The 21,065-nt window shown below is 40.5% G+C and overlaps 1 protein-coding gene across 3 annotated transcripts in view; it reads left to right on the top strand.

The window, feature by feature from the left end:
* NRP1 (neuropilin 1) overlaps positions 1–21,065 on the top strand; it is a 114,983-nt gene that overhangs the window by 52,385 nt on the left and 41,533 nt on the right. For all 3 annotated transcript variants that reach the window (XM_054189441.1, XM_054189439.1, XM_054189440.1), the window contains exons 6-7: positions 6,961–7,116; positions 9,887–10,053. In XM_054189441.1, the coding sequence (XP_054045416.1) occupies positions 6,961–7,116; positions 9,887–10,053 (323 nt within the window). The remainder of the gene's footprint in view (positions 1–6,960; positions 7,117–9,886; positions 10,054–21,065) is intronic.

Below are 21,065 nucleotides of genomic sequence, written 5' to 3'. Positions count from 1 at the left end.
GGGTGGGTGTGTTGGGTACCCTTCTGGAACTTACTTCTCTGCCATCCCAGTAATTTTCCACTTAGTTGTTGACCACACGTGACCTTGTGCAAATTCACTGTGTGCATAGCTAGATATTAGCTAAGCCTATAGAGCCAGCGAGCCCTCATTTCACCCTCCACCCAGCCTCATAGCCCTGCTTTACACTGAGACTGAAGAACGGAATAGCTGCATGGTTTCTCTATGTTTTTTCATATATGGCAATGTGTCTGAAAGATGCAAGCCCCCTCCAGGCAGGGCAGCCATGTACCAGTTCTCCAAGGACTCCAGCTCGATAAGCTGCAGCTCCAGCCTAAAAGGGACTGTTCAAGCTGAATGCCGAAACTTTAGGGTGCCCAGACACCTACAAACTGTGCAAACAGCTGTGTAAAAGTGTTTGTTTGTGATGCCTTTTTCACTGTTTCTACGTATGGCATAAGCTGATAAAGAGAAGCATCTTGAAGCTGTCCTTTTTCTTCTTAATTTTGCAACTTGTAGCAAAATTCAGTGGCTGAGAATTTATGTTGTATGTGTCGGGCACTAATTACAGCTATTTCAGTTTTCCACTGGTGTGATAACCCATATTAATAGATATTTTCTTTGCTTTTATGAACAGAAGTGGCAGTTTCTGCAAACTGCTAATCCTACATTAATATTTCATTTAAATGAAAACGTATAACTTAAGGAACATATCTTAATAACACATTTAAACTTGCCTGTTTTCATACGTAAATCCCCAATATAATTTTAATTAAAGCTTTTATTAATGCTACAGTAAATAGGTATGTGCTTTTTAACGTATATTTGTTTTTCCTTTTTGTTTTATGCTTAATGGGTTTATCATGGCTCTTTTCAATCCACTCCAATAAATAGTGAAGAAAGAGCCATAACAGTAGCCGAAAAACTGTGTAGTATTTAATGCCTCAGTTAGAAACACTGTATTGTAACACTACAATAATGATGTCTGGAACATTTAATAATAGGTTTATTTGTGTATAGGCCAAATCTTTCCAAGCTGAATTCCTGTAGAACTTGCATTTAAACTGACATGTGAAAAGATGATCCAATCAATCAATTTATGTGTAATATTACCAAAAAGAAATGCATTATTGTTAGTGTCAGAGGGTTTCAAAGCGGTAATTTCCTGGTTCAAGAAAGTGACTGAGCCACACTGAAGAGCAATTAACAACAGGCATTACCAGCCTTCCAATTCCCGCACAAACTGTCTAAAGCCAAAATGATCCTGACATCCAATAAGGGTGTTTACATGTTTGTAAATATTCCACTGAATTTGTAGACTAGAAAGGAATGTTTCCTAGATACAAACTACTGGAGGCTGCGTCCGCTGTAGGGAAATGTTTGCTGCATCATTTCACTGTGGGACGATCCTTAGCCAGCAGTCAGTCTCTCTTGCTCAGCTTAACACAGCGAAGGCAGAGAGGACGTGATTGCTTCTCTGTAAATGCATCACAGGATGGGTCCCTGGGAGAAAGAAGAAATATTTTAACTGAAGAGCAAAGCTGACACAGGAAACCGCCGGCCACAAACTGAAGATAGAAATGAAAAGTTTCTAGATATCAAAAAGAGAGCATCCAGATAATCTTGCAAAAAAATAAAAGGAGAAAGGAAAGCAAAATAAATCTGACTTGCGTGCACATGGAAGCAATAAATTTCTGAAAAATATTAGACAGTACCATTTCCTTTGATGAAGGGGGGTTCACCTAGGGTGAGTCTTTCAGCCATTTGTCCATTTCCCTTTAATCCAAGAAAAAGTATTTTGATGCTGCATCTACACTATTAACTGACATGGGGCCAAGGCATGGTTGTGTGTATTTCTTAATTGCTGGCATGCTCCCTTGCACAATTTTAGCTCATGTCAGCTTGCGCTTTGCCCAGCAATTCCTAAACATGGCTTAGAAGACAGCAAAAGCCGGGGTTCATTCCCAACAGGCAGGTTGGACACGACCATCCTGCTTCAGAGGGAAGAGCCCTATGGGAACGAGCTGTGTCACGCTCTTAGTCTGGTGCCAGGATCAGTCTCAGGCCGCTGGCCGCAGGTCTGGAGGGTGGTCCCTGGCCTGCACTGTTTACTAATGCAGATATAGCCATAAAAAGGGAAGCTATTTTGCTTTGTTGTACTGCATTGCTGCTCACAAGCCCACTTGTGTTAGAGGTTAAAGCCCCCATTGCACTAATCCAGTAGAAGGATTTTTTACATGTTTGGAAAAATGTATATCCTTCAGTTCAAACCTTTGTTCCACAGCAACACAGCTGTGGTTTGCCGGGATGATGGCGGTATTTTAGTAGGACACAGAGACAGTTTGATGTAAAATAGTTGCGGACACAACCAGGGCAGAATTAGGTGGACACCCCCCTGAACATGCTGCTCTCACCCAGCTCTGGAAACCAGGCGTCGGTGTTGGAACCAGGCACTGTCAGCCCCCCCGTTCTCAGCAGAGAACAGCACTCCGCTCTGATCTTTCGCAGACATCTACTTTAGGGCACAGTTAATGGACCTCTGGAGGTTCTTATCTCATTGACTGTACTGGGAGCTATGGATTAGTAACTCAGACATAAACTTTAGATACCGAAGTTAGAGCAGATGAAACCCAACATAAGTGGAAAATGTTTTCACTGTAGAATTTGATCAGCTACAGTCGCTAGAGAACGGCAGCAAATCACTTTGCTGTTTTCTACAGCTGTGATTCTTCTTTTCCTTCCTCCTCAGAAAGCAGAAAAACAAGAGAAATGTTCTCTTAAACAAATTGTAACAATGATGTTTAAAAGAATATGTCAAAATCATTATGCTTCCATTTACATTTTGCTTCTACATAATTGCCGATTTTCTGATGGAAAACAATTTTCTATTAAACAATTTGCCAGCAACTGTAGCAGTCATTCACAGAGGCGTTAATGCTGAAACGCTCTGTCATGATCACAGAGTCCTCAGCCTACCTGGTTGTTCATTTAGTGGACTGAATCTGGCAAGTACTATCTGCTGAGTACTTGGATCTTGATTCTGCAAAACACGTGCTTATCCTTGAAGCATGTGAGCAGTTAGATTGACTTCAAAAGGAATTTACTGAGGACACTTCTGGGTCTGAAGTTAAACACTAGTGTAAGTGTTTTGCTGGTTCAGGAGGGGAATGGTAGGCATTCAGGAATGCCTCAAACTGGCATTTTGTTTCTGCATAGCTGCATGCCAAGGGCCCCCTTTGGTCTCTTCTTTAAAACAAAGCAACAAGTGAAACAAACCCTGATGGAGAATATTTGGGAACTACAGACGCACGTTGCAAATATTGTGCAGAAAAGGGGCCATGGTTTGAAGGAGGTAACAGGTGGAGTTAGAGCAGGAAAGTGAGTATGTCACAGAATAGAAATATGTGATTTTGCATGAATAAACGAGACACCAAAAACATCCTTGCCCAAGGCACAAATATACCTCAGCCAGCCTCAGCTGAGAAGAGTCCATTGATGACTTTGAAGAAAAATAGCCCACTCAAAACCAGGACTAGCTTAAGTGATGAATTGCACATATTCATCATGCAGCTCTCTTTGAAGCTCTATAGACTGTCTACTAGGGGCTCAAAAGTAATTTAAAGAAGTTTACATATGGTTTGAGAACCGCAGGCTAAGCATTGCTGCTTCAGTCAATACCACAAGAGCTTCCACTGAATTACAGAGCAAAACAGAATGCTTTACTTCAGTCGTTAACATCAGTGCAAATGAAGGTTGCTATTAATCTAGGTGTGTTGCTCCTCTGTTGTGATTGCTTTCTACACTCTTGTGAGAAGCTGTTAAGATATAAGAGTATACACAAGCCCAGCGTAGGTGACTACTGGACTGGGAGGATGGGATTCATGTTTCAGTTCTTTTCTCTTTAGCACCCTAAATTGTGTGCAAATGTTCTGTCAATAACAATCATGTGATGCTGTAAAAATACTGTTCGCAGCACACCAACACACTTTTAAAGACCAGCTTTAAAATTCAGTAAAATGGCTAGCTAACATAAAATTTCCTTTAATATTTTAGAAGTTTGATATACCATTTTTTTTTGCTTGTGTTTTGTTTAGTTTTTTTTTAACTGATTTCCAAAAGCCAAGATTTCAACCGGATGTGCAAATGTGTATTTCAATAAGTCTCAAAATTTCCTGGTATGGATACTCTTTGTCCAGAAGGGCAAACAATAGAAAAGAAAAGAACAATTAGTAAGGATAAGGTTTCTGCTTAGTCTGAAACCACCAGCCATATTCTATATGTTCCACACTCAGACCTTCAAATGTACATATTAAGAGTAATCAAGGATTTATTCAAGTTCTAGAATTAGACTCTGCATTTTGGTAAAAGTTTGCAAAACAGGTTTCTTAGTTGCCCTTCTGTCTTTTACCTTGAAAGTTACTCAGTTTTCCACTATATCATACTATGCCAGTGGAAAGAGGTCCCAGAAATAACTACAGCATGGGCAGTCAAGTGAAGTAGCTGGCTCACCAAGGTGTCTCTGTTCTGCGGATGATGTAGAAGTGTCCTTAAGTGAGGAAATTTCCAAGTGACTCATATTTGGAGTAAACCTTCCTGGGGGATGTTGACAAAGCAATGTGATGGTCTACAGGTAGAGGCTGCAAAGAGCTTTCTGGGACTAATGACTTTTCAGCACCTGCCCCCCTAAAATTCCCATTTGGAACTGTATATGTTCTTTTATGAAAGTCCATCTCAGTTCATAAGGAAGGGTCAGGAAGATGGTTTAAAAAAAAGCAGTGGCATAGTCTGCCTAAGCAGACAGCAGTATCAGCCCCTGAATGACTGCTCAGATGGTGTTCCCCACACAGCATTTATTTGATGTGGTGACAACTGAAACATTTGTCATTGAAAAGTTTTCAAGACTTGAAAGGAAGAAGGAACTTTGTGTTAGCTATTTATGTAAGAAGAACAAGAATCTCTATTTCATCCATTTCTGCTGAGATCAATACCGTATTAGCTCAGTAGGCTAAGGTTTACACGTTGTGCAAAAAAAATTCAATACCTCTTTGTGTCATGTTCTACAAGTTTTTGGCTCTTTCATCTACACAGCTAGCAAAGGGAATAGTACTGTGATAGCAGGGCCAATCTGTAGAAGACCAAAATGCAGAATCACTAAATATGTCTTAAAAATTATAAACCAGTGAGTCATGGGGAATCTTAAAGCCTGTCTGCTTTAAACAAAGTTCTCTTCTGTTTGTCATTTCAAAGAGGCTTCCCTACAGGAAATGGGAGGAGGGAGGCTCAGAGTGCCATAACGTGGTTGGCCTTACCCTCCTTATTTTCTTGCAGTTCAGAGCAACATCAGCAGCCATAATGTTGAAAGGCCATCACGGCAAAGAGCAGGATCAGAACTGTTTGCACATAGAAAATGCAATGAAAAAAAAACCAACAAACCTGCAGCAATTGGAGTGGGGGCATTATTTTGTGGTTTTATAAAGACACTAATGGTAACAGTCTCAAACAACTTTCTCACTCCATATAATAAAACCGTAAAGCTTTAGTGATTTCTAGGACGAGGAAGAATTCAACTCATATCCTCTGTAGGGTGTTTCATTCTATCGATACTGCATTGACCAGCCCTGGTGGAAAAGGGCTGAACTGGCAGGTATTTTAAATGCCATGGGATTGCCAAGGCAACTGAAGACTAACTATGGCCAGAATACGGATAGAAAAGCACATGCTGGCAGCAAGAGCTATAACATCTGAGCTCCCTCTTTCTGGCAACTCTAGGGCCTTACAGAAATGTGTAGCTTACATAATAAAGTTATTCCAAGCTGGAACTGTTTTACTTGTTGGAAAATGCCAATAAATGACTACAAAATTATGTTAGCTGAGGATTTTCATTGAACTGTGAATAATTAGGATATATAAACATTTTATATTTTAAACCGAAAGTGAAATGGACTTCCTAGAGAAATGACAAGGTGTTAATTTAAGCCTGGAAAGCCAGTGGTGTAAGCATTAGAATGACGTCTTATGATTATTTTCATGATTGACTCCATGGATGGGTTTTAGCATTATCTTTTCTTATTGTTTGTAAGCACAGATGTACCACTATTCAACAGCCTGGGGACCTATCTGTAGGGAATGCTCAAGTGCTAGAAGGCTACATATGTTGGTTGTGAATTGAGTAGCTTAATTAAGGAAAAAGATTATCTCACTGCACGGGAAATCCAGAAAAATATCGGAAACTGGTTTATACATTATTAACACTGAGGCAGATCATGTGTGTGTGTTTATGTGTGTGTTCTGTGGCATGGAGATATACTTAAGAAATCCTTGCTCTTTTGAAAGGATTAAGATTTTCCTCCTGAATTCTTTTACAGCGTTCTTTAATATTGAGCATATGGGCAAAAGATCCGTGAGGGTGTGCTGAAAGCCTAAGTAGGAGGGGATAAAGAGTCATTGGTCATAGCCCCAATATGACTGCAAAAATGTTTTTTCCAAGTTCACTATAAAATTAACAGATTATCTGCAGTATTGAGCATAAATCTTGGAAGGTGATGTTTGAACTCCTATTCCCAGAGCGTCTTGTAGACTGAGTGGGCAAATCAGGACATTCGGATTTCCTTGTCATAAATAGGTGCTTCAATCACACTTTGGAAAATACTTCTGGTGTTTTGTACCTGTAATTTTGTGCATGGTTGCCCTCTCTGCACAGTTTAAAGGACACTTTTTGAAATCCTGGTTCTTTACATTTTCAGAGGTTTATGGAGGGCTGTCTGGAGCATTTTAGAAGTAAGATTACTAGGGCAGGATAAGCCATTTATTGTTCGCCACTAAGTTATTGATGATATTGTGATTTTGAACTGTTGTAGAGGTTCACTATTTCCTGCTGAGGGACTCTCTTTAAGTCGCTATTGTAGTGGCATCTATTGTTGTAGTAGAACTGGTAGTTTACTATTATATCCTGTCTCTTTGCAGTTGGCCCGCACATAGGGCGTTATTGTGGGCAGAACAACCCAGGACGTGTCCGGTCTTCAACAGGGATTCTTTCAATGGCATTTTACACCGACAGTGCAATAGCAAAAGAGGGATTCTCAGCAAACTACAGCGTGTCGCAGAGCAGTGTATCAGAAGGTCAGTATTTATCTATCCCGCAGAGCTTCTTGGAAAATATTCTCTGTTATGTCTTCTTGCACACCAGGTGTTGCATGAAACTTTAAAGAAACCTTAAATAAATAAGGTGGTGGGGAAGGGTTGGTTCTGTTTTGCCTTTTTTTTTTTTTTGCTTTCTTTTTTTTTTTAAAAAAAAAAAACAGCTGCCCTTTGAAAAGCAGTGCAAGAAGCAGAATTCTGCTTACAGTTTTATTCTGCAGTATTGCCAGGAAGTTGGGATAATTATTGTGAAAAACTGTGCTGACCAAGGAAATGCAGGAATGCAGAGCAATTGAACACTCGCATTAAAACAATGAAACATGAACAATGAATGCACTATCCAAAGCCTTCTTTTATTACATGGAATAAGCTTTGATGATCGATTTCTTGAATAAAAAGAACCCATTTAATATATGTGCTCTTGTTAAAGCATTTCATAAGCTATCTAAGCTTTGTTCTCTGTCTCGTATTTTTTTCCCAGTTGCCTCATTTTCGTGCTTACCCTTTGGACAGAGAATGAAACAAAGTGAGGGAGATGCAGGAAAATAACAGGCTGTGTTACACCATGTCCTTGCCGATTTCCTTACTTTGCTCGATGATAAAGCAAACACTTTAAAGCAAACTCTTTCCTTTCTGCGACTTACTGAGTTTTGAGCAGATTCACTCAGATCTGATGTACTTGTTTAGTCAAAGAAGGAACAAAATAAAAATGAGTAAACTGAAATTATCCCTGCTACTCCCCACCTCTCCTCTGCCCCTTGGCCCTTTAATAGCTTTCTCGTATGTGCATAGCCAGGAAGAGGGAATGGGACGTAGCCCGGCCTCTGCGGATGGGAAGCATCTCCTCTGTCTCTCTCAGATTGTATCTCCAGCTAGTTTGCCTTCTCCTTATGTAGGTGCTGCTCCTACCCCTTCATTAGCTGACACAGGCAACTTGGGTTCCCATGTCCACCAGCTGCACAGTCATCCTCCTGGGGCTGTAGAGCATCATCACACTGGAGGCAGAATTAATAATATCTGTTATGCTGGGATGCCTTCAGCTCTTAAACACAGGACAACAGAACAGGAGAAGTTAGGGTGTGTGAAAACCCTTTTGGATGATAAGGGGAAACATTTTCTATGATGCAGGCTTAGACAGAGAAGTGATTTCTCTCACTTAATTTCAGCCACCCTTGCTCTTTGTGTTGTCACTATAGAGAGGGTCACCTCCAGAGGACAACTCAGCCTGCTTATTCCAGACACGTGAGGTGTCCTCAGGAGGAACTTGTCCCCTCAGTAGACTACAGGGAAAGGCCACATGTCTAGATCAAACTAGACACCTACCTTTTAGATATTTTAATGTGACTCCCACCTACCATGTCTGGAGTTCTTTGTAGTGGCCTATGGCTGTCCTCCTGGCTGTCCTTCTGACTCCAGGCAGCAGTTAATTTACTTACCCTAAAGTAGTTCAGTTCCAGTACTTCACCCAAGGCCCCTAATGTATTGAAGCAGCACAGAAATAGGGGAAAGGGTGGTGTGCCACGGGAAATGCAGTTTGGCAACAAGTTTGATAATTCAGTTATGGGGCACCCTAACTGCAACTCCTATATGGTACCCTGGTAGCATTTCTGAATATAAGCTTTTGGGTCACAGATAAAAGGTTTTAAACATTTTTTTCAGAATATTTTCATTTTCATTGAAAAATTAGAACTTTTTTCCCAGCTCATAGATTTTGAAACCTTCAGCTCAGCACCTAACCCTCTGTTAGGGATACACCAGCTCCACAGAAGGTGTAATAAAAAAGAGTGGGTACACAAATGTCAGGGATTCGACTTCACATACTGGTATTTTACCTTAAACTGCTAATGAAGAAATTAATTATATTAATATACTATGAAGTCCCTGAACAGAAGCATAGGCACATGTTATTTTCTCCTGCCCTTGCAATGGGATTGGTAAACCTCTGGCAGCAGGGTGCATGAGCAGCTGGGTGTGAGGTTCTGTCTAAAGCCACCCTCCTGTCTTGCTTTGGTGGGGGTTGGAGCTCTTCTTTTTGAAGAGTGAGAGAAGAATTTAGTCTCCATGCTCTATCGGCCTTTAAACTCACTATAGTGATTGGGTTGTCAATAGATTCTAAATTGTCTTGGTAATTTTTATGTAAACAAAAAGAGATTGGATGGAGATGCTCAACTCCTTTAAAATACATTATGTTATAAAAGAGGTGGTAATTCCCTTAGGTCAATACTCCTCTGGCCTGGATTCAGATTTTGCTGATCTGTTTCTTTCCAGTGTCCAGGATCAAAAGAGAGTGGCTCAAGTTTTAATAATATTTTTAAAACATTTTATACTTTTTGCCCTGGAGTAAATAGTTTTAAAATAAAATTATTTTATACAGTCATCTGGTTTGTCTTTCCTGGCTTTGTGCATAATTATGAGTTGAACATACGTTGCTTTATATTATGAATCCACAGAATTGCCTGTGCTACCCTAGAAAAGAGAATTCTATTGTCCTGTATTGAAATGGCTACAATGCTGGGCTAAAAATATTTGTATAGCTTTATTATTGCAGGAATTGCCATGGCAACTCGAATGACAGTATTAAGAATGACACCATAAGCCCAATACTGCCTCACTTAAAGTTGCTAAAGAATTCAAAGTCACATAAAAATAAATTCTTTAGATATTCATATTCAAAGCAGGAAAATGTTCTCATTATTCAAAGTCTAAATCAAAAAGCTGACCATAATAATGATGGTAATTTATTTTTCTTCAGATTTCCAGTGCATGGAACCACTAGGTATGGAGTCAGGAGAAATTCACTCTGATCAAATCACTGTCTCCTCCCAGTACAGCACTATCTGGTCTTCAGAAAGGTCCCGGCTAAATTACCCTGAAAATGGATGGACCCCAGGGGAAGATTCTATCAGAGAATGGATACAGGTAAAAAGATAACGTTTTAAAGATATTATTAATAATACCCTGCAGAGTTTATTGAATGTGGAGAATGCAAAAGAAAGAAAAAAAAATAACACAGTAAAGTACTTCTACATAATCTAAGAGTCATTGCAAGTGAATAGCTCACATTCCCTATTAGACACACAAAAAAAGACTGACTCCCAAAGGTATAAAAAAAAGAAAAGGTCAGGAAGATTAATTCCTCTGGTTCCCACATCTATTGTTTTTTCAGTCTTCTGGGCACAAATAACAGAGATTTTGGTTTAGTGGAAAAGTCAATATTAGTTTAACATGCACTTAAAGTGGAATGTCCCAGTAAACTGAGCATGTGCTACGTCTCTAGCTGATTACAGTTAAGCATTAATACCGCATGGTGTTTTCATGCACTCAGATTTCACCTCAGAAGACCTATGTTCCTTCTAGAATATGTTACACATGAAACAAGTTCAGTGGTCCCTGTCTAGTGGCTATTCTTCCACATCCTTAAATACAACATTCATTAGCGAGACTGGCTGCCCTGGCTTTGCTCTGTTATTACAGGAGAAGTCATGCAGACATTTGTCGCCACGAAGAGACTCCTTGAATTCAGTCAGTGTGCTTGGGCTTCTTGTTTGCTATGTGTTATCAGGCCCATAGCTCAATGGTGCATGATTCCTGAACAGGTTAAAATTATTCATATGAAGTGCTGTATACAAATAATCTATACTAGCAGGCAAGTATTAGTATCATTATGTGAAAAAAGCACTGATTTGTCTCAATTGTAGGTTGACTTACACTTCTTAGTTGTAACCCAGTTTCTATTTCTGTTGGCAAAAGCTAAGAGAAAGGCTTGATCATATTAGATCAATATTACTAATATTGAAAACTTGTTCATATATTTGAAACATTCCTCCTGCTTCTGTTGTTTTGTATAGGAAATTACTAACTGACATATAAAAACAATGCCTTATTAGCCGGCCATACAAATGTTCACATTGGTGTTTCCTGTGAGGTTTGCTGTCTGCAAGAAAGCTTAAAAACATGTTGAGTAGTAGTTAGTAAAGGGAAGAAAAGGGGGGGGAAATCTTTCATTTCTGATCCTTGGCACACAATGGGACTCTCAGGTGTCCTGCTTAGGGGCCCCTACACATCCTGAGCTCTTGGCAACTTGTTAATCATGTATGATGAACCTAATCAGACTTTAGAGTGGCACAAAAAAACTGTTGATCCTTTTTCCTTACTTAGGAATAAATGTTAAAATCTCCCCAGCCTTATCTAAGTGCAAGGCTTGTTATTAATCATTGCCGCTTGCAATCCATGGAATGCATGTAGAAAAAGGGTGGAATGCATCAGAATCAAATTCCATGTGTTTCATCTGGTCGGAGGGCCGCCGCTTTTTCTTTATTTCCTTCTTTTCTGCTGTCACTTATGCATTTATGACTGGATAATCAAAACAAGAGAGCTGGTCAAATCTCATTCATGTGTTCTGTGTGCTTATTAACTTTATTAAGTTATGATGACTACGTACATATATATACCTAGCTTAATCCTTTCACTCAGAACTAGATCTTTCTGAGAAAAAGTTTCAAAGGACTTTTTCTTACCATTAACTTTTTTAAATAACAAACACATAACAGAATCCAAGCTACTCTGGGGTTTGTGCTTAAAACAACTCAGGATACCTCAGGCCTCCTGCCCATGAATTTCTCAACCTCCTTTGCCTTCTGCCATAACCCAGGGTTCTCAGGGGGTGGAACAACCACTGAGCATGATTTTTAGCGGCTTTACACTGCCTCCAGCTACCACATCAGGCAAGAAGTTGGTGGTTATTTGTATGCTGTACTGCTCAGGCCACAGGTCTTCACCGAGCCCCTGGTTTGAAATAGGTAGCATGAACCATTTCCCTGAGCAATCTAGCTCTAGGGCATCTCCTCCACCACCCAGGGCCCATGTGGAGGGACCAACACCCCTAAGGCAGACTTCATGGCAGAGCAACTGGGATGTAGCAGCCTTTGCTGCGAAGCTGGGGCTTGTTTGCAAGACTGAGCCTACAAAGTCTTGCTTGGAGATTCGTTGCATCAAATGGGCATGCTTAACACATGTTGCAGAAGACTTGTTAATCACTTCTACCATTCAGCCTATGTAGCAGAAGCAACCGAGCTAGTTTGGAGAGTATGCCATCCCCTGGCTTTTCACAAGGTACAACGGTTTAACTCGTCTTTGGTTCTATTATTTGTGTCATTCTTATACGGATTTATTATTGTTTAATTAAATACTATCATAGTTTATTCAAACTTCCAAATGTGCTCTAAATGTTTTCCTGTTAAACTTTATTGACAATCTTGAGATGGGTGCTAAGCGCTTCGGACTATCAGGCACCTCAGTAACGGGGTCCTTACACATGTGAACCCCTACCTTCTACAAAGGCTTGATGCCATTGGCAGTAAGCACATGTTGCAAGTTTGTACCTGGATAAAATATTGAAATCCTGTGTTTCCTCTGTACAAATATCCCCAGGAACAGATGTTCCGCTCCATAAGAGCTTACAGACAAACAATCAAGGACACGCAGCTAATAAAATACTCCGAAACTACCCGTTAAAAAAAAATCGTAGTAGTTTATAAAAGGAGGAAGACACTTGGATATGAATGACTGAGGTCACTTTGTTCTGTTTTGTTCTGTATGCTATTGTAAACTAGTCATTTATTTGAAGTATTTGTTTTTATGCACTACAGCATAAATAGGTTTTTGTTGCACAGTGCAAGAACTCTAGAAAATATTCAACAGCAAAAAACAGTCTGAAGGATATAGCAATGCTGAACTTGGAACTTTTAAAGTGAAACTTTCTGCCTATATGCCCTTGTCTGAGAGAGAAAGATTTTGTGTGTATCAGTATTCATTAATCTTTTCACGATTGCAGGTTTCCATACCTGCACACACGCTGCAGCTGGTTAATAGTGATGTCTGCCTTCAAACTGCTAATATGCATATGCAACTACGGCATGTATATGAGATAGGTACAATCATACATGGGCAAAGCAGCTTGAAAATTCAGCTTCAAATACTACTTTCCTTAGTGTATAATATTTTTTTTGTATAGGGGAAATATTATAGTTCTCCTTTCCCTTCCTTTTACCCCTCCCTTCAAGGTTAATGTTTTTACTAAGACAAAAGAAACAGAAAACCTCAGTTAAGTATCAGCAAAGGGAGATTTGTATCTATAGAGGACGTCTAGAGGGCATGCGATATGATTGTCTCCTTTGAGGTGTTGACGTCTTTCGGACCATTTCGCTCAAAATAATTAGGAAAATAGTGTTGGCTGGTTGTTAGTAATGGATTTGCATGAATTCCATCTGTGGATGTGAAACCCATTCTTTGGTGGAAAAACTACATTGCTTCTTTGTGGCTGACAAGGTACTAATTCCTGAGTTCATCTGAATGCCGCCTGCTTAGCGGGCTCTGCTAAGCAAAAGCTGCCTGAACGTTCCTTTCCTTAGTTTTTTGGAAATAAATGTCAAAGCTTAGATTCAAAATATCCATAGCACAGTCACACCATCAGTCTGCACCGTACTTTCTCCATTTTATTTTTACCCTCAGACACACTTTTGAAAATTGCTCAACTAACTTGAGATTTGGAGTGACTCCATAATCAGAAACAGAGTCACTCCAGATTGAATTTCTTCTTTAAAAAAACATTAATAAAGTCTGTGGATTTTCTAATATGAATGGAATAAAGATATGCAAGAGCCAAGGGCTGCCAAAAATGAGCATGAAGTTAGTTTATTGTCATATGGGATGTTATTACCTTCTCAACCTTAAGCTCAGCCTACTTGTTTATTACACTTACGTTTCACACACTTGACTACGCTTCAGTGTGAAATAGCATAATTTAAAATAAAAAATAAAAACAGCCCTTTAATTTAATCAAGAGCAGGGAACTGCCATTGCAACATAAGTCATTGTCCCTCATTAACGTATCCTTTCACAGGAAAAATAGTATAGTGTTTCCATTTCTGTAATCTGAACAACAAACATGTTAATAGGTATCAATTACCAGCCAGTTTCAGTACTCAGAACCAGTAAGAAGGCCAGTGCGAGGGTTTCACATCTGGTTTTAGTGAAACTGTTCCTGTCTGTGGTATTTAAAATTTAAAGAACTCCTGTTATTGTGCAATTGGGAATCCTAGGGGAGTACAATGTTAATGAAATCCATAACGTGCAGGGATTTTATGATTGCATTTTCAAGGCATTCCTTCAAAAGGGACGACTGATTTCTGCCATGGCAGCAGTAATTGTATTTTTACAGAGTAGATTTAATGTTCGCATCTAAGAACAGCGGTTACGTTTACACTCATCTGAAAAAGTAACATGCAAAATTTTTATATTTAGGGAACTTTTTGCGTCTTGTTTCTGAAGCCTTTGAGCAGGAGCCATGGGGCAAGCTTGTGCCTTGGGGACGCCCCGACGGGTGGTGGCCAACAGCCCCCTGGGGCAGGGCAGGGGCGGGGAGCTCCGGGAGGAGCACCCCAAGGCAGAGGTGCCACCAGCCGAAGACACTTGAGACCCATGTGCGTGTGGTTTTGCGGAGAGACTGATTGCCTATTACCGGGGTCACTGGGAACCTCTGCTATCATCAATCCTCATAACGGTGTGCATTTTCAAACCTGCAAGGAGCAACACCTTCTGGGTACTTTTGCTGCAGAATCTGTATGTTTTCTATCAAAATGTTTCTTCTAATGCATAGAACACAAATCTTTACACTCCCACGAAGCTGGATGGTAGTTTCTGGGTGGCACAATTTTTCTCTCATCCTGAAACACTGAGTGAGACCTCCAGCTTGCCCAGAAAGCAAAGTATGTTTGTTAATAACACGGGATCTTCAGTTCATATTATGGCCGGGGTTGGACAAAACCATAAATCCAGCTTTAAGAATCCTACTATCAGATCAAAACTTTGCAGCCATAAAACAAAAAAGCACTACTCTGGTATAAACACACTCTGCCAGTTCAAATTCATTCCAAAAAGGTTAACAGGAGGTTAACATAAATAGACATTATACTCTGGATTGGGTATTATCTGTCATTCTGCAGCTGACATAAGGCCATATACTAAGATGAACTCCCTATTGTGTGTCCTGGCTAATATGACATAAATGGCTAATCCAGCCCAAATTTGTGCTGCGGGGTTTCTGAGCAGGGCACAGATGTGGTATCACATGGAAATGGCCAGAGTCAGAGGGTTGCAGAGGGACCAGGTCTGGTCGCTCCCTCTGGGCTCTGCCTGCCCACCTCCACCTCATCCCCCACCCATCCCTTTGGCACCTACGACTCTTGCAGAGTAATTCTCTAGACCGGGCAGCCCGAGGAATATCAGCTGATCTGGTGCACGGTTCTCCCTCGGCATCTTGCAGCATTTAGGGATCTGGAGAAAGGCCAGAGAGAGGTAAGAATAGGCCCCCGCAAGAAGCAACCTGGGAGATCCCCCTCGCCTCCACTGATTGAAATATCAGTTGTTTATTTAACATTAACTCTCCCGTTCAAGGAAAATATACTTCCATTGATTTAAAACACTTCTATGTATACACTACTTCTCCAGAATGAGAGGGACCTCTGAGGTGGAATTTTCCTTCCACATTTGTCTTCATTCCTTTACATTTGCAGTAACCTACGTTCTTCATTATTTGTTCCTTTGTAAGTGAAACCCAGAAGCATGCATTGCTGAGGTGAACTGGTATATAGATTAGTACAGATTTATTCCTGTAGCACTTCTGAAAATAATTGCAGTTCATCATTTGGTGTCTCGACCTTTCATCTGTGTCATAGCTTATTTCCTTATCAGGTATTCCCTTACAAATGTAGTCGGTATTTATATATGCTGCTGCACAGCACATTTGTTTCATTAACAGGTTTATTCTTACATCAGGCAGCTGTTTAGGTTGACTTTACCAAGCCAGCTTATCTAAATATTTCACATGAAAGCCCAAGGAAGTGCAAGTCAACAATGCCTGTTATTTTTATTCTTATTATTTCTGTTTCTTTTGGAGTTTGGTATCGCAGTGAAGTGCATCATATTACTGCACAGAATAACATGAAACCTGGGAAACCTCAGCCTCCCAGTTCTCCTAGCCTTTGAAGGACTGCCTGAGAGCTGAAGTTCAGAGGCTTTGTGGCAGGGCTTGCCCATCATTAGGGAGCACACTGACATGAAAGCACAAAATCTGTCAGTCCTTTGTCTTCTCTACCGCTTTAGAATACAAGTCATGTATTTGGTTCATGACATTTTACAGTTCATAACTGCACTCCAGAAATTACAAAAAGCAGAGTTAGCTTTGTGTGGAAAAGTGTTACAGTTATCTTACAGTCTTAACATACTTTGCACATGGGCAAAGAATGACAAAAGAATATTCCTTTCTGGAAATCACAGCCAGTACAGACTGTGACACAGCGCAGAACCGGGGTTAATTGACCCAGCAGGATACATTCGTACCTTTATTTACTGTGACATGCGAATAAATGGTAGAGTTTCACAAAGGCAAGTACTGAAATTAGACAAGAGGGAGAGGGAGAAATAAAAGGGCCCTACAAAGTATGAAGGTTTTTTTGATTATTCAAAGTGCTTTAAGAGCTATTTTAGTACCAGAAAGTTCCCAGCCATAGATTTATCACTCTGGGGAGGCTGAAGGGATGCTCAGAGAACTGTGCAAAACCATTGGCAGCCTTATTGCTCCAGAAGTGCAGGTGCAAAATGCAGTTTAGAAGAAAATTCTCTCTACCTCCCCCTGACATGTTTCAACATCAGCCCTAATGCAGAGGGGAGTCCTGCGTGGCTTCGAGCAATCCTGCGTGCAACATATGGAGGAGCAGCAGAAGCGGAGCCCCTCCGAGCCTCCGCTACCAGCCTAATCATTATAATAGTTTCAGTTCTTTCAGGGGATCCATTATGCCGAGATCTGAGTAGTTTGTATATAACTCTGTAATTACCTATGCATCCACTTCCCAGTCCAGCCCTACATCCCCTCAACGGCTGTAAGACAGATGGCCCTTTAGAGCTGAGATGGCGAATTAAAAATGTGTCCAGCAAAAGCACTGATTCAGCATCTACTAAAATAATTTTGTAAATTTATCTCACTTTCACTGTTTGGTTCCAGGAGGCAAAGAAGTTAAAACTTTTAAAAATGTTTTTAAACTGAGTACCACAGTTTGCTGGGTTTTTTTAAATCACATCTTTCTTTTCTGCTTTCTTTCACAGAAATTAAAGCCACTTAAAAACCTCTGTATAAAATTATTCTTCTCTTTTTTTTTTTTCCATATTCACGTGTCTGGCTTTACTCAAAACATTTATTATTATTTGCTGGTTTTTCAAACTGCCATCAAGCCAAAAAATCAGTTGTTTGTGCCATTCTGCTTGGTAGGGGAGCTCTCTCCCAGCCGGCTTGCAGACCCTGCGGGGGCTGAGCAGCCTTGCCCACCCAGCTACCAGGCACTGCAACACATCTGCTCCACCGCAGCCAGGACTTTCTGCAGATGGGAAGGAAGGGATCTCAGAAGGAGATTTTTCGGAGTCCAGCAGAAATAAATTAGTCTACAAGACTAGGCAGGTGTCAAACTGCGGGTGAGGTAGAGCTCAAGGCTAGAAGTTCAGTGACTAAGGGTAGTGGCTCGAAACACAGGGTAGGAACGCACAGCTGAGGCATGTTATAATAAGCAGAGTTGTTACTGAGCTAAAGGTCCCTGTTCTCCCGGGGCCGACCCTCGGTTGGAGATGATAGGTGTACTGCTGAGTGCTTCACAGAGACGATTGTGCATTTTTATTCACTCTTTCCGCACCTGCACAGTAGTATGAAGCTGAAGAGTTCATGAGTCCTACGGGCCCTTCCCCATCCCAGCATCCGTGCTCCAGATTTTCTGTTGCTGAGCTACTATTTGCCTCCACTATCCTTGTGTCATCCTGCTTTTCTGTCCCACTTTCATTCTGTTCTGCCCATTAGGTGACATTTTCACAGCAGTAGCAAAATAGGTAAAGTAGAAAGATAAATGAGATTTCTTCCAAGTGGTAAATACATGCCCTTCAGAAAGCAATTTGTCTTCTTCCCACAAAAAAAAAAAAAAAAAGAAAAGGAAAAAAAAAGAAAGACAAAAAAAGGTATATTTCAACAGGCAAATACTTCCATTTTTGCTTTACCTCTGATATTTTCATTCAAGTTTTTAAAAGACTCATTAAAAAGGCATGAGTGAACTTCATGGCTGTTTGATAAACAAAACCTACTAGCAGAGAAAATGCAGTTGGCCAGACATTAAGCTAAGGTTTGGTTCCTCTGTTTTCAGGAACTGGCTTCTCATCAGAGCAGCACTGTTTACACGTAACTTCCACCAGCCAGCTGTACCTGTGTAGTCTGCTCCTCCTCTTCGTTGCAGCCTCCTGTGTTGAGCACTTTAGGCCAAACCCATTTCTGGTGCGGATCCTCTGCAGCTGCTGAAAAGATCGATTTGTTCTATCACATATAAAACCAGGGTGTATTTTAACTGGTCTTATTTAGGGTATAGCTTATTGTACTATAGACTTAGGCAGCTTTCTGCCTGAATACAGAGAGGAGCAGGCTCCTCCATTGCAAATCCTATTTAATTCAAGCTCTGGGCTGAAGGGCTGACATAGCACAGAATAATTTTAAAATGCTCTTATCAGGCCATAAAAATTAACTGTCCATAGGAGTGTTCCCCCCTTTCATGATACGCTTAACTAAGAAAACACATCCTGTGTTTATTTTTAAAAGCCACACCGCTTAAAAATCAATAGCTTTGCTCTTTACATAGCTGGAGATAGGGCAACTTTTCAAGAGCCCAGGTGGGGCTACACAAACCAGGCACCATTCTTTGGTCAAGAAAACCCTGGGAATGTAATCCCCACGGCTGGAGTTTGAGCAGGCTTTGTCGAGAGAAGGGCAGAGCTGGAGTGCAACCAGTCTCACTGGTTTGCTTTAGCACCGGGGGGCAAGTTGTCTCAGTAGTCACTAGCCTGCACCATCACTTCTGCTGTCCCCCTTCCTCCTCCGAAGGAGGGGACAAGAGTGCATCTCCCAAACCACAGCCTCGGAAGCATTTCATCTGTATGTGTGCATTTCCTCAGAGCTATGAGGGACGTACCAAGGAAAAAGCAAAATGATCTTTGCCTGTGTCGTCTTTGCCTCTCGTTTTTCACCGTACATTTGCAGTACCCTCACCACACCGTCTAACTGCAGCTACTTGACATTTTTCTAGAAGGTAGCAGAAACTCATATTTTAAAAAAGCAGTGACTTGCTTGGTGACCCAGTAGTAAATTAAAATCATCATACACAATGCGTATGAAATAGAAAATCGAATTTTGGTGCAACAAAACTGACAGTTCCATTTAACAGAGAATAAATGAATGCAGACTCCTGTGGATGACTGACTGATTTAAAGAGACTGTGCCGATTTTCCAAGATGAGAAAGATGATCACAAGAAAATACATATAGTTCTATACAACACAGGTTATACGCCTATTCCAATTGCCAGTGAAATTACGTTTAAAAAGTATTAAATCATAGACACTGGCAGTTTTTCCCCATTTTGTTGCTATTTTTAATAGAAAAACCCAAAGCCTGAACTTTCAAAAATATCTGAGTGTAACAAATTCCAGTGATCTCAGTGAAACTTTCTCTGAACACAGTGATTGCACAGTCAGATCTATCTACACCATCAAGGTGTGCTGTCTGAGACAGGAGAGGTTTAATCCTGCATATTATATCATCCCCTCGCCGGCTTCCTACCCAATTAACGTAGGTATGCTGCCAAACAGGAAGAAGCAGAGGTTATTTCTGAGTGCTTACGTATGTGTAATATTGTAGCTAAATTCAAAAGACCAAAATGTATTATAAATCAAGCCCTGCTGCCTGTACCCTGTGATTCCAACAGGACAGCAGCTGGCAAAAAAATGCTACAGAAGAACTTTTTAGGCAAAAATTAGTGTTTTCCACCCAAAGCCCGGTTATTCACATGTGAAGCAGTCTGATAGAGAAGCTTTGGCTTACTTGTTTCCCATTTGTGCATTAGTTGCTCAGTACACTTGGGCGAAAAAAAAGTCCTACAATTATGTCCTTCTCTCAGAAAAGAGTGGTTCTGCAAGTATTGCTATAGAGTTTCCTTTTTCTATAGTTTCTAACACAAACTGGGGAAGGTTACATTCAAACTGCACTAAATAGTTGTCTTCATTCCAGATCAGAGGATTAAGCTCAGGTTTAAAATTAAATGTAAATTACAAATGAGTATTCAGAAAACGTTAATTAAAAGTATTACGTTCCTGACTCATTTATTGCTCAGCAAGGGTTCCTAAGTATCTTAGCTGGAGAAAGGGGCCATTCACATTCCTCCTTTTTTGACCAAGTCATTGTACATGTCTTAGGTTATCCATTTGCAAGTTAATGTAGTGCCGAAGCGAAGGTTCTCATTTTAAAGAAGTAATATTTCACAGCAAGATATGCTCCTGCAAGATGTAAAACAATCTTTTTCTAAAGCACTGGGAGTTAATCAGCCTTTCTCTTCATGGCTACAGGGAGGGTTCGAATGGCATAAGATGCTGATTACTTAGATCCCAGAGTCTATAGAAATCCCAATACGATTACATTTTCCTCCCTTTGTTATCAGAGTTTATTGTGTCTTGGTGTTCAGGTTTTAAGTAGTTTCCAAGTAAAAAAATAAATTAAGAAGAAGGTATTTTCTGAGTCTTCTGAATAACGATCGTGTTACATCAGAGCGCCACATGAATGCGTTAAGGTGGAGCTTGCAAATGAATAGCAGAAGGATCGTTCCCTATCACTGCATGTGCACTGGATGCGTTTCATACAACACAGCGCGCCCATTTCAGGGGAGCGTTGCATCGCCCTCGCTTTTAAACCAAACTCCTTCAAAGACTCGCACTAAAAATGTCACGCAGAGCTAATGTGTACCAGTGGCAATGCTTCTCCCGGCCCACTCGCAGCATTTCTCTTTCACATTTGATCTT

This window comes from Rissa tridactyla, chromosome 2, assembly GCF_028500815.1.
Source record: "Rissa tridactyla isolate bRisTri1 chromosome 2, bRisTri1.patW.cur.20221130, whole genome shotgun sequence".
NCBI classification, from domain to species: Eukaryota; Metazoa; Chordata; class Aves; order Charadriiformes; family Laridae; genus Rissa; species Rissa tridactyla.
Note: the sequence above shows the minus strand (reverse complement) of the source record. Positions and strands in the feature narration are given on the sequence as shown.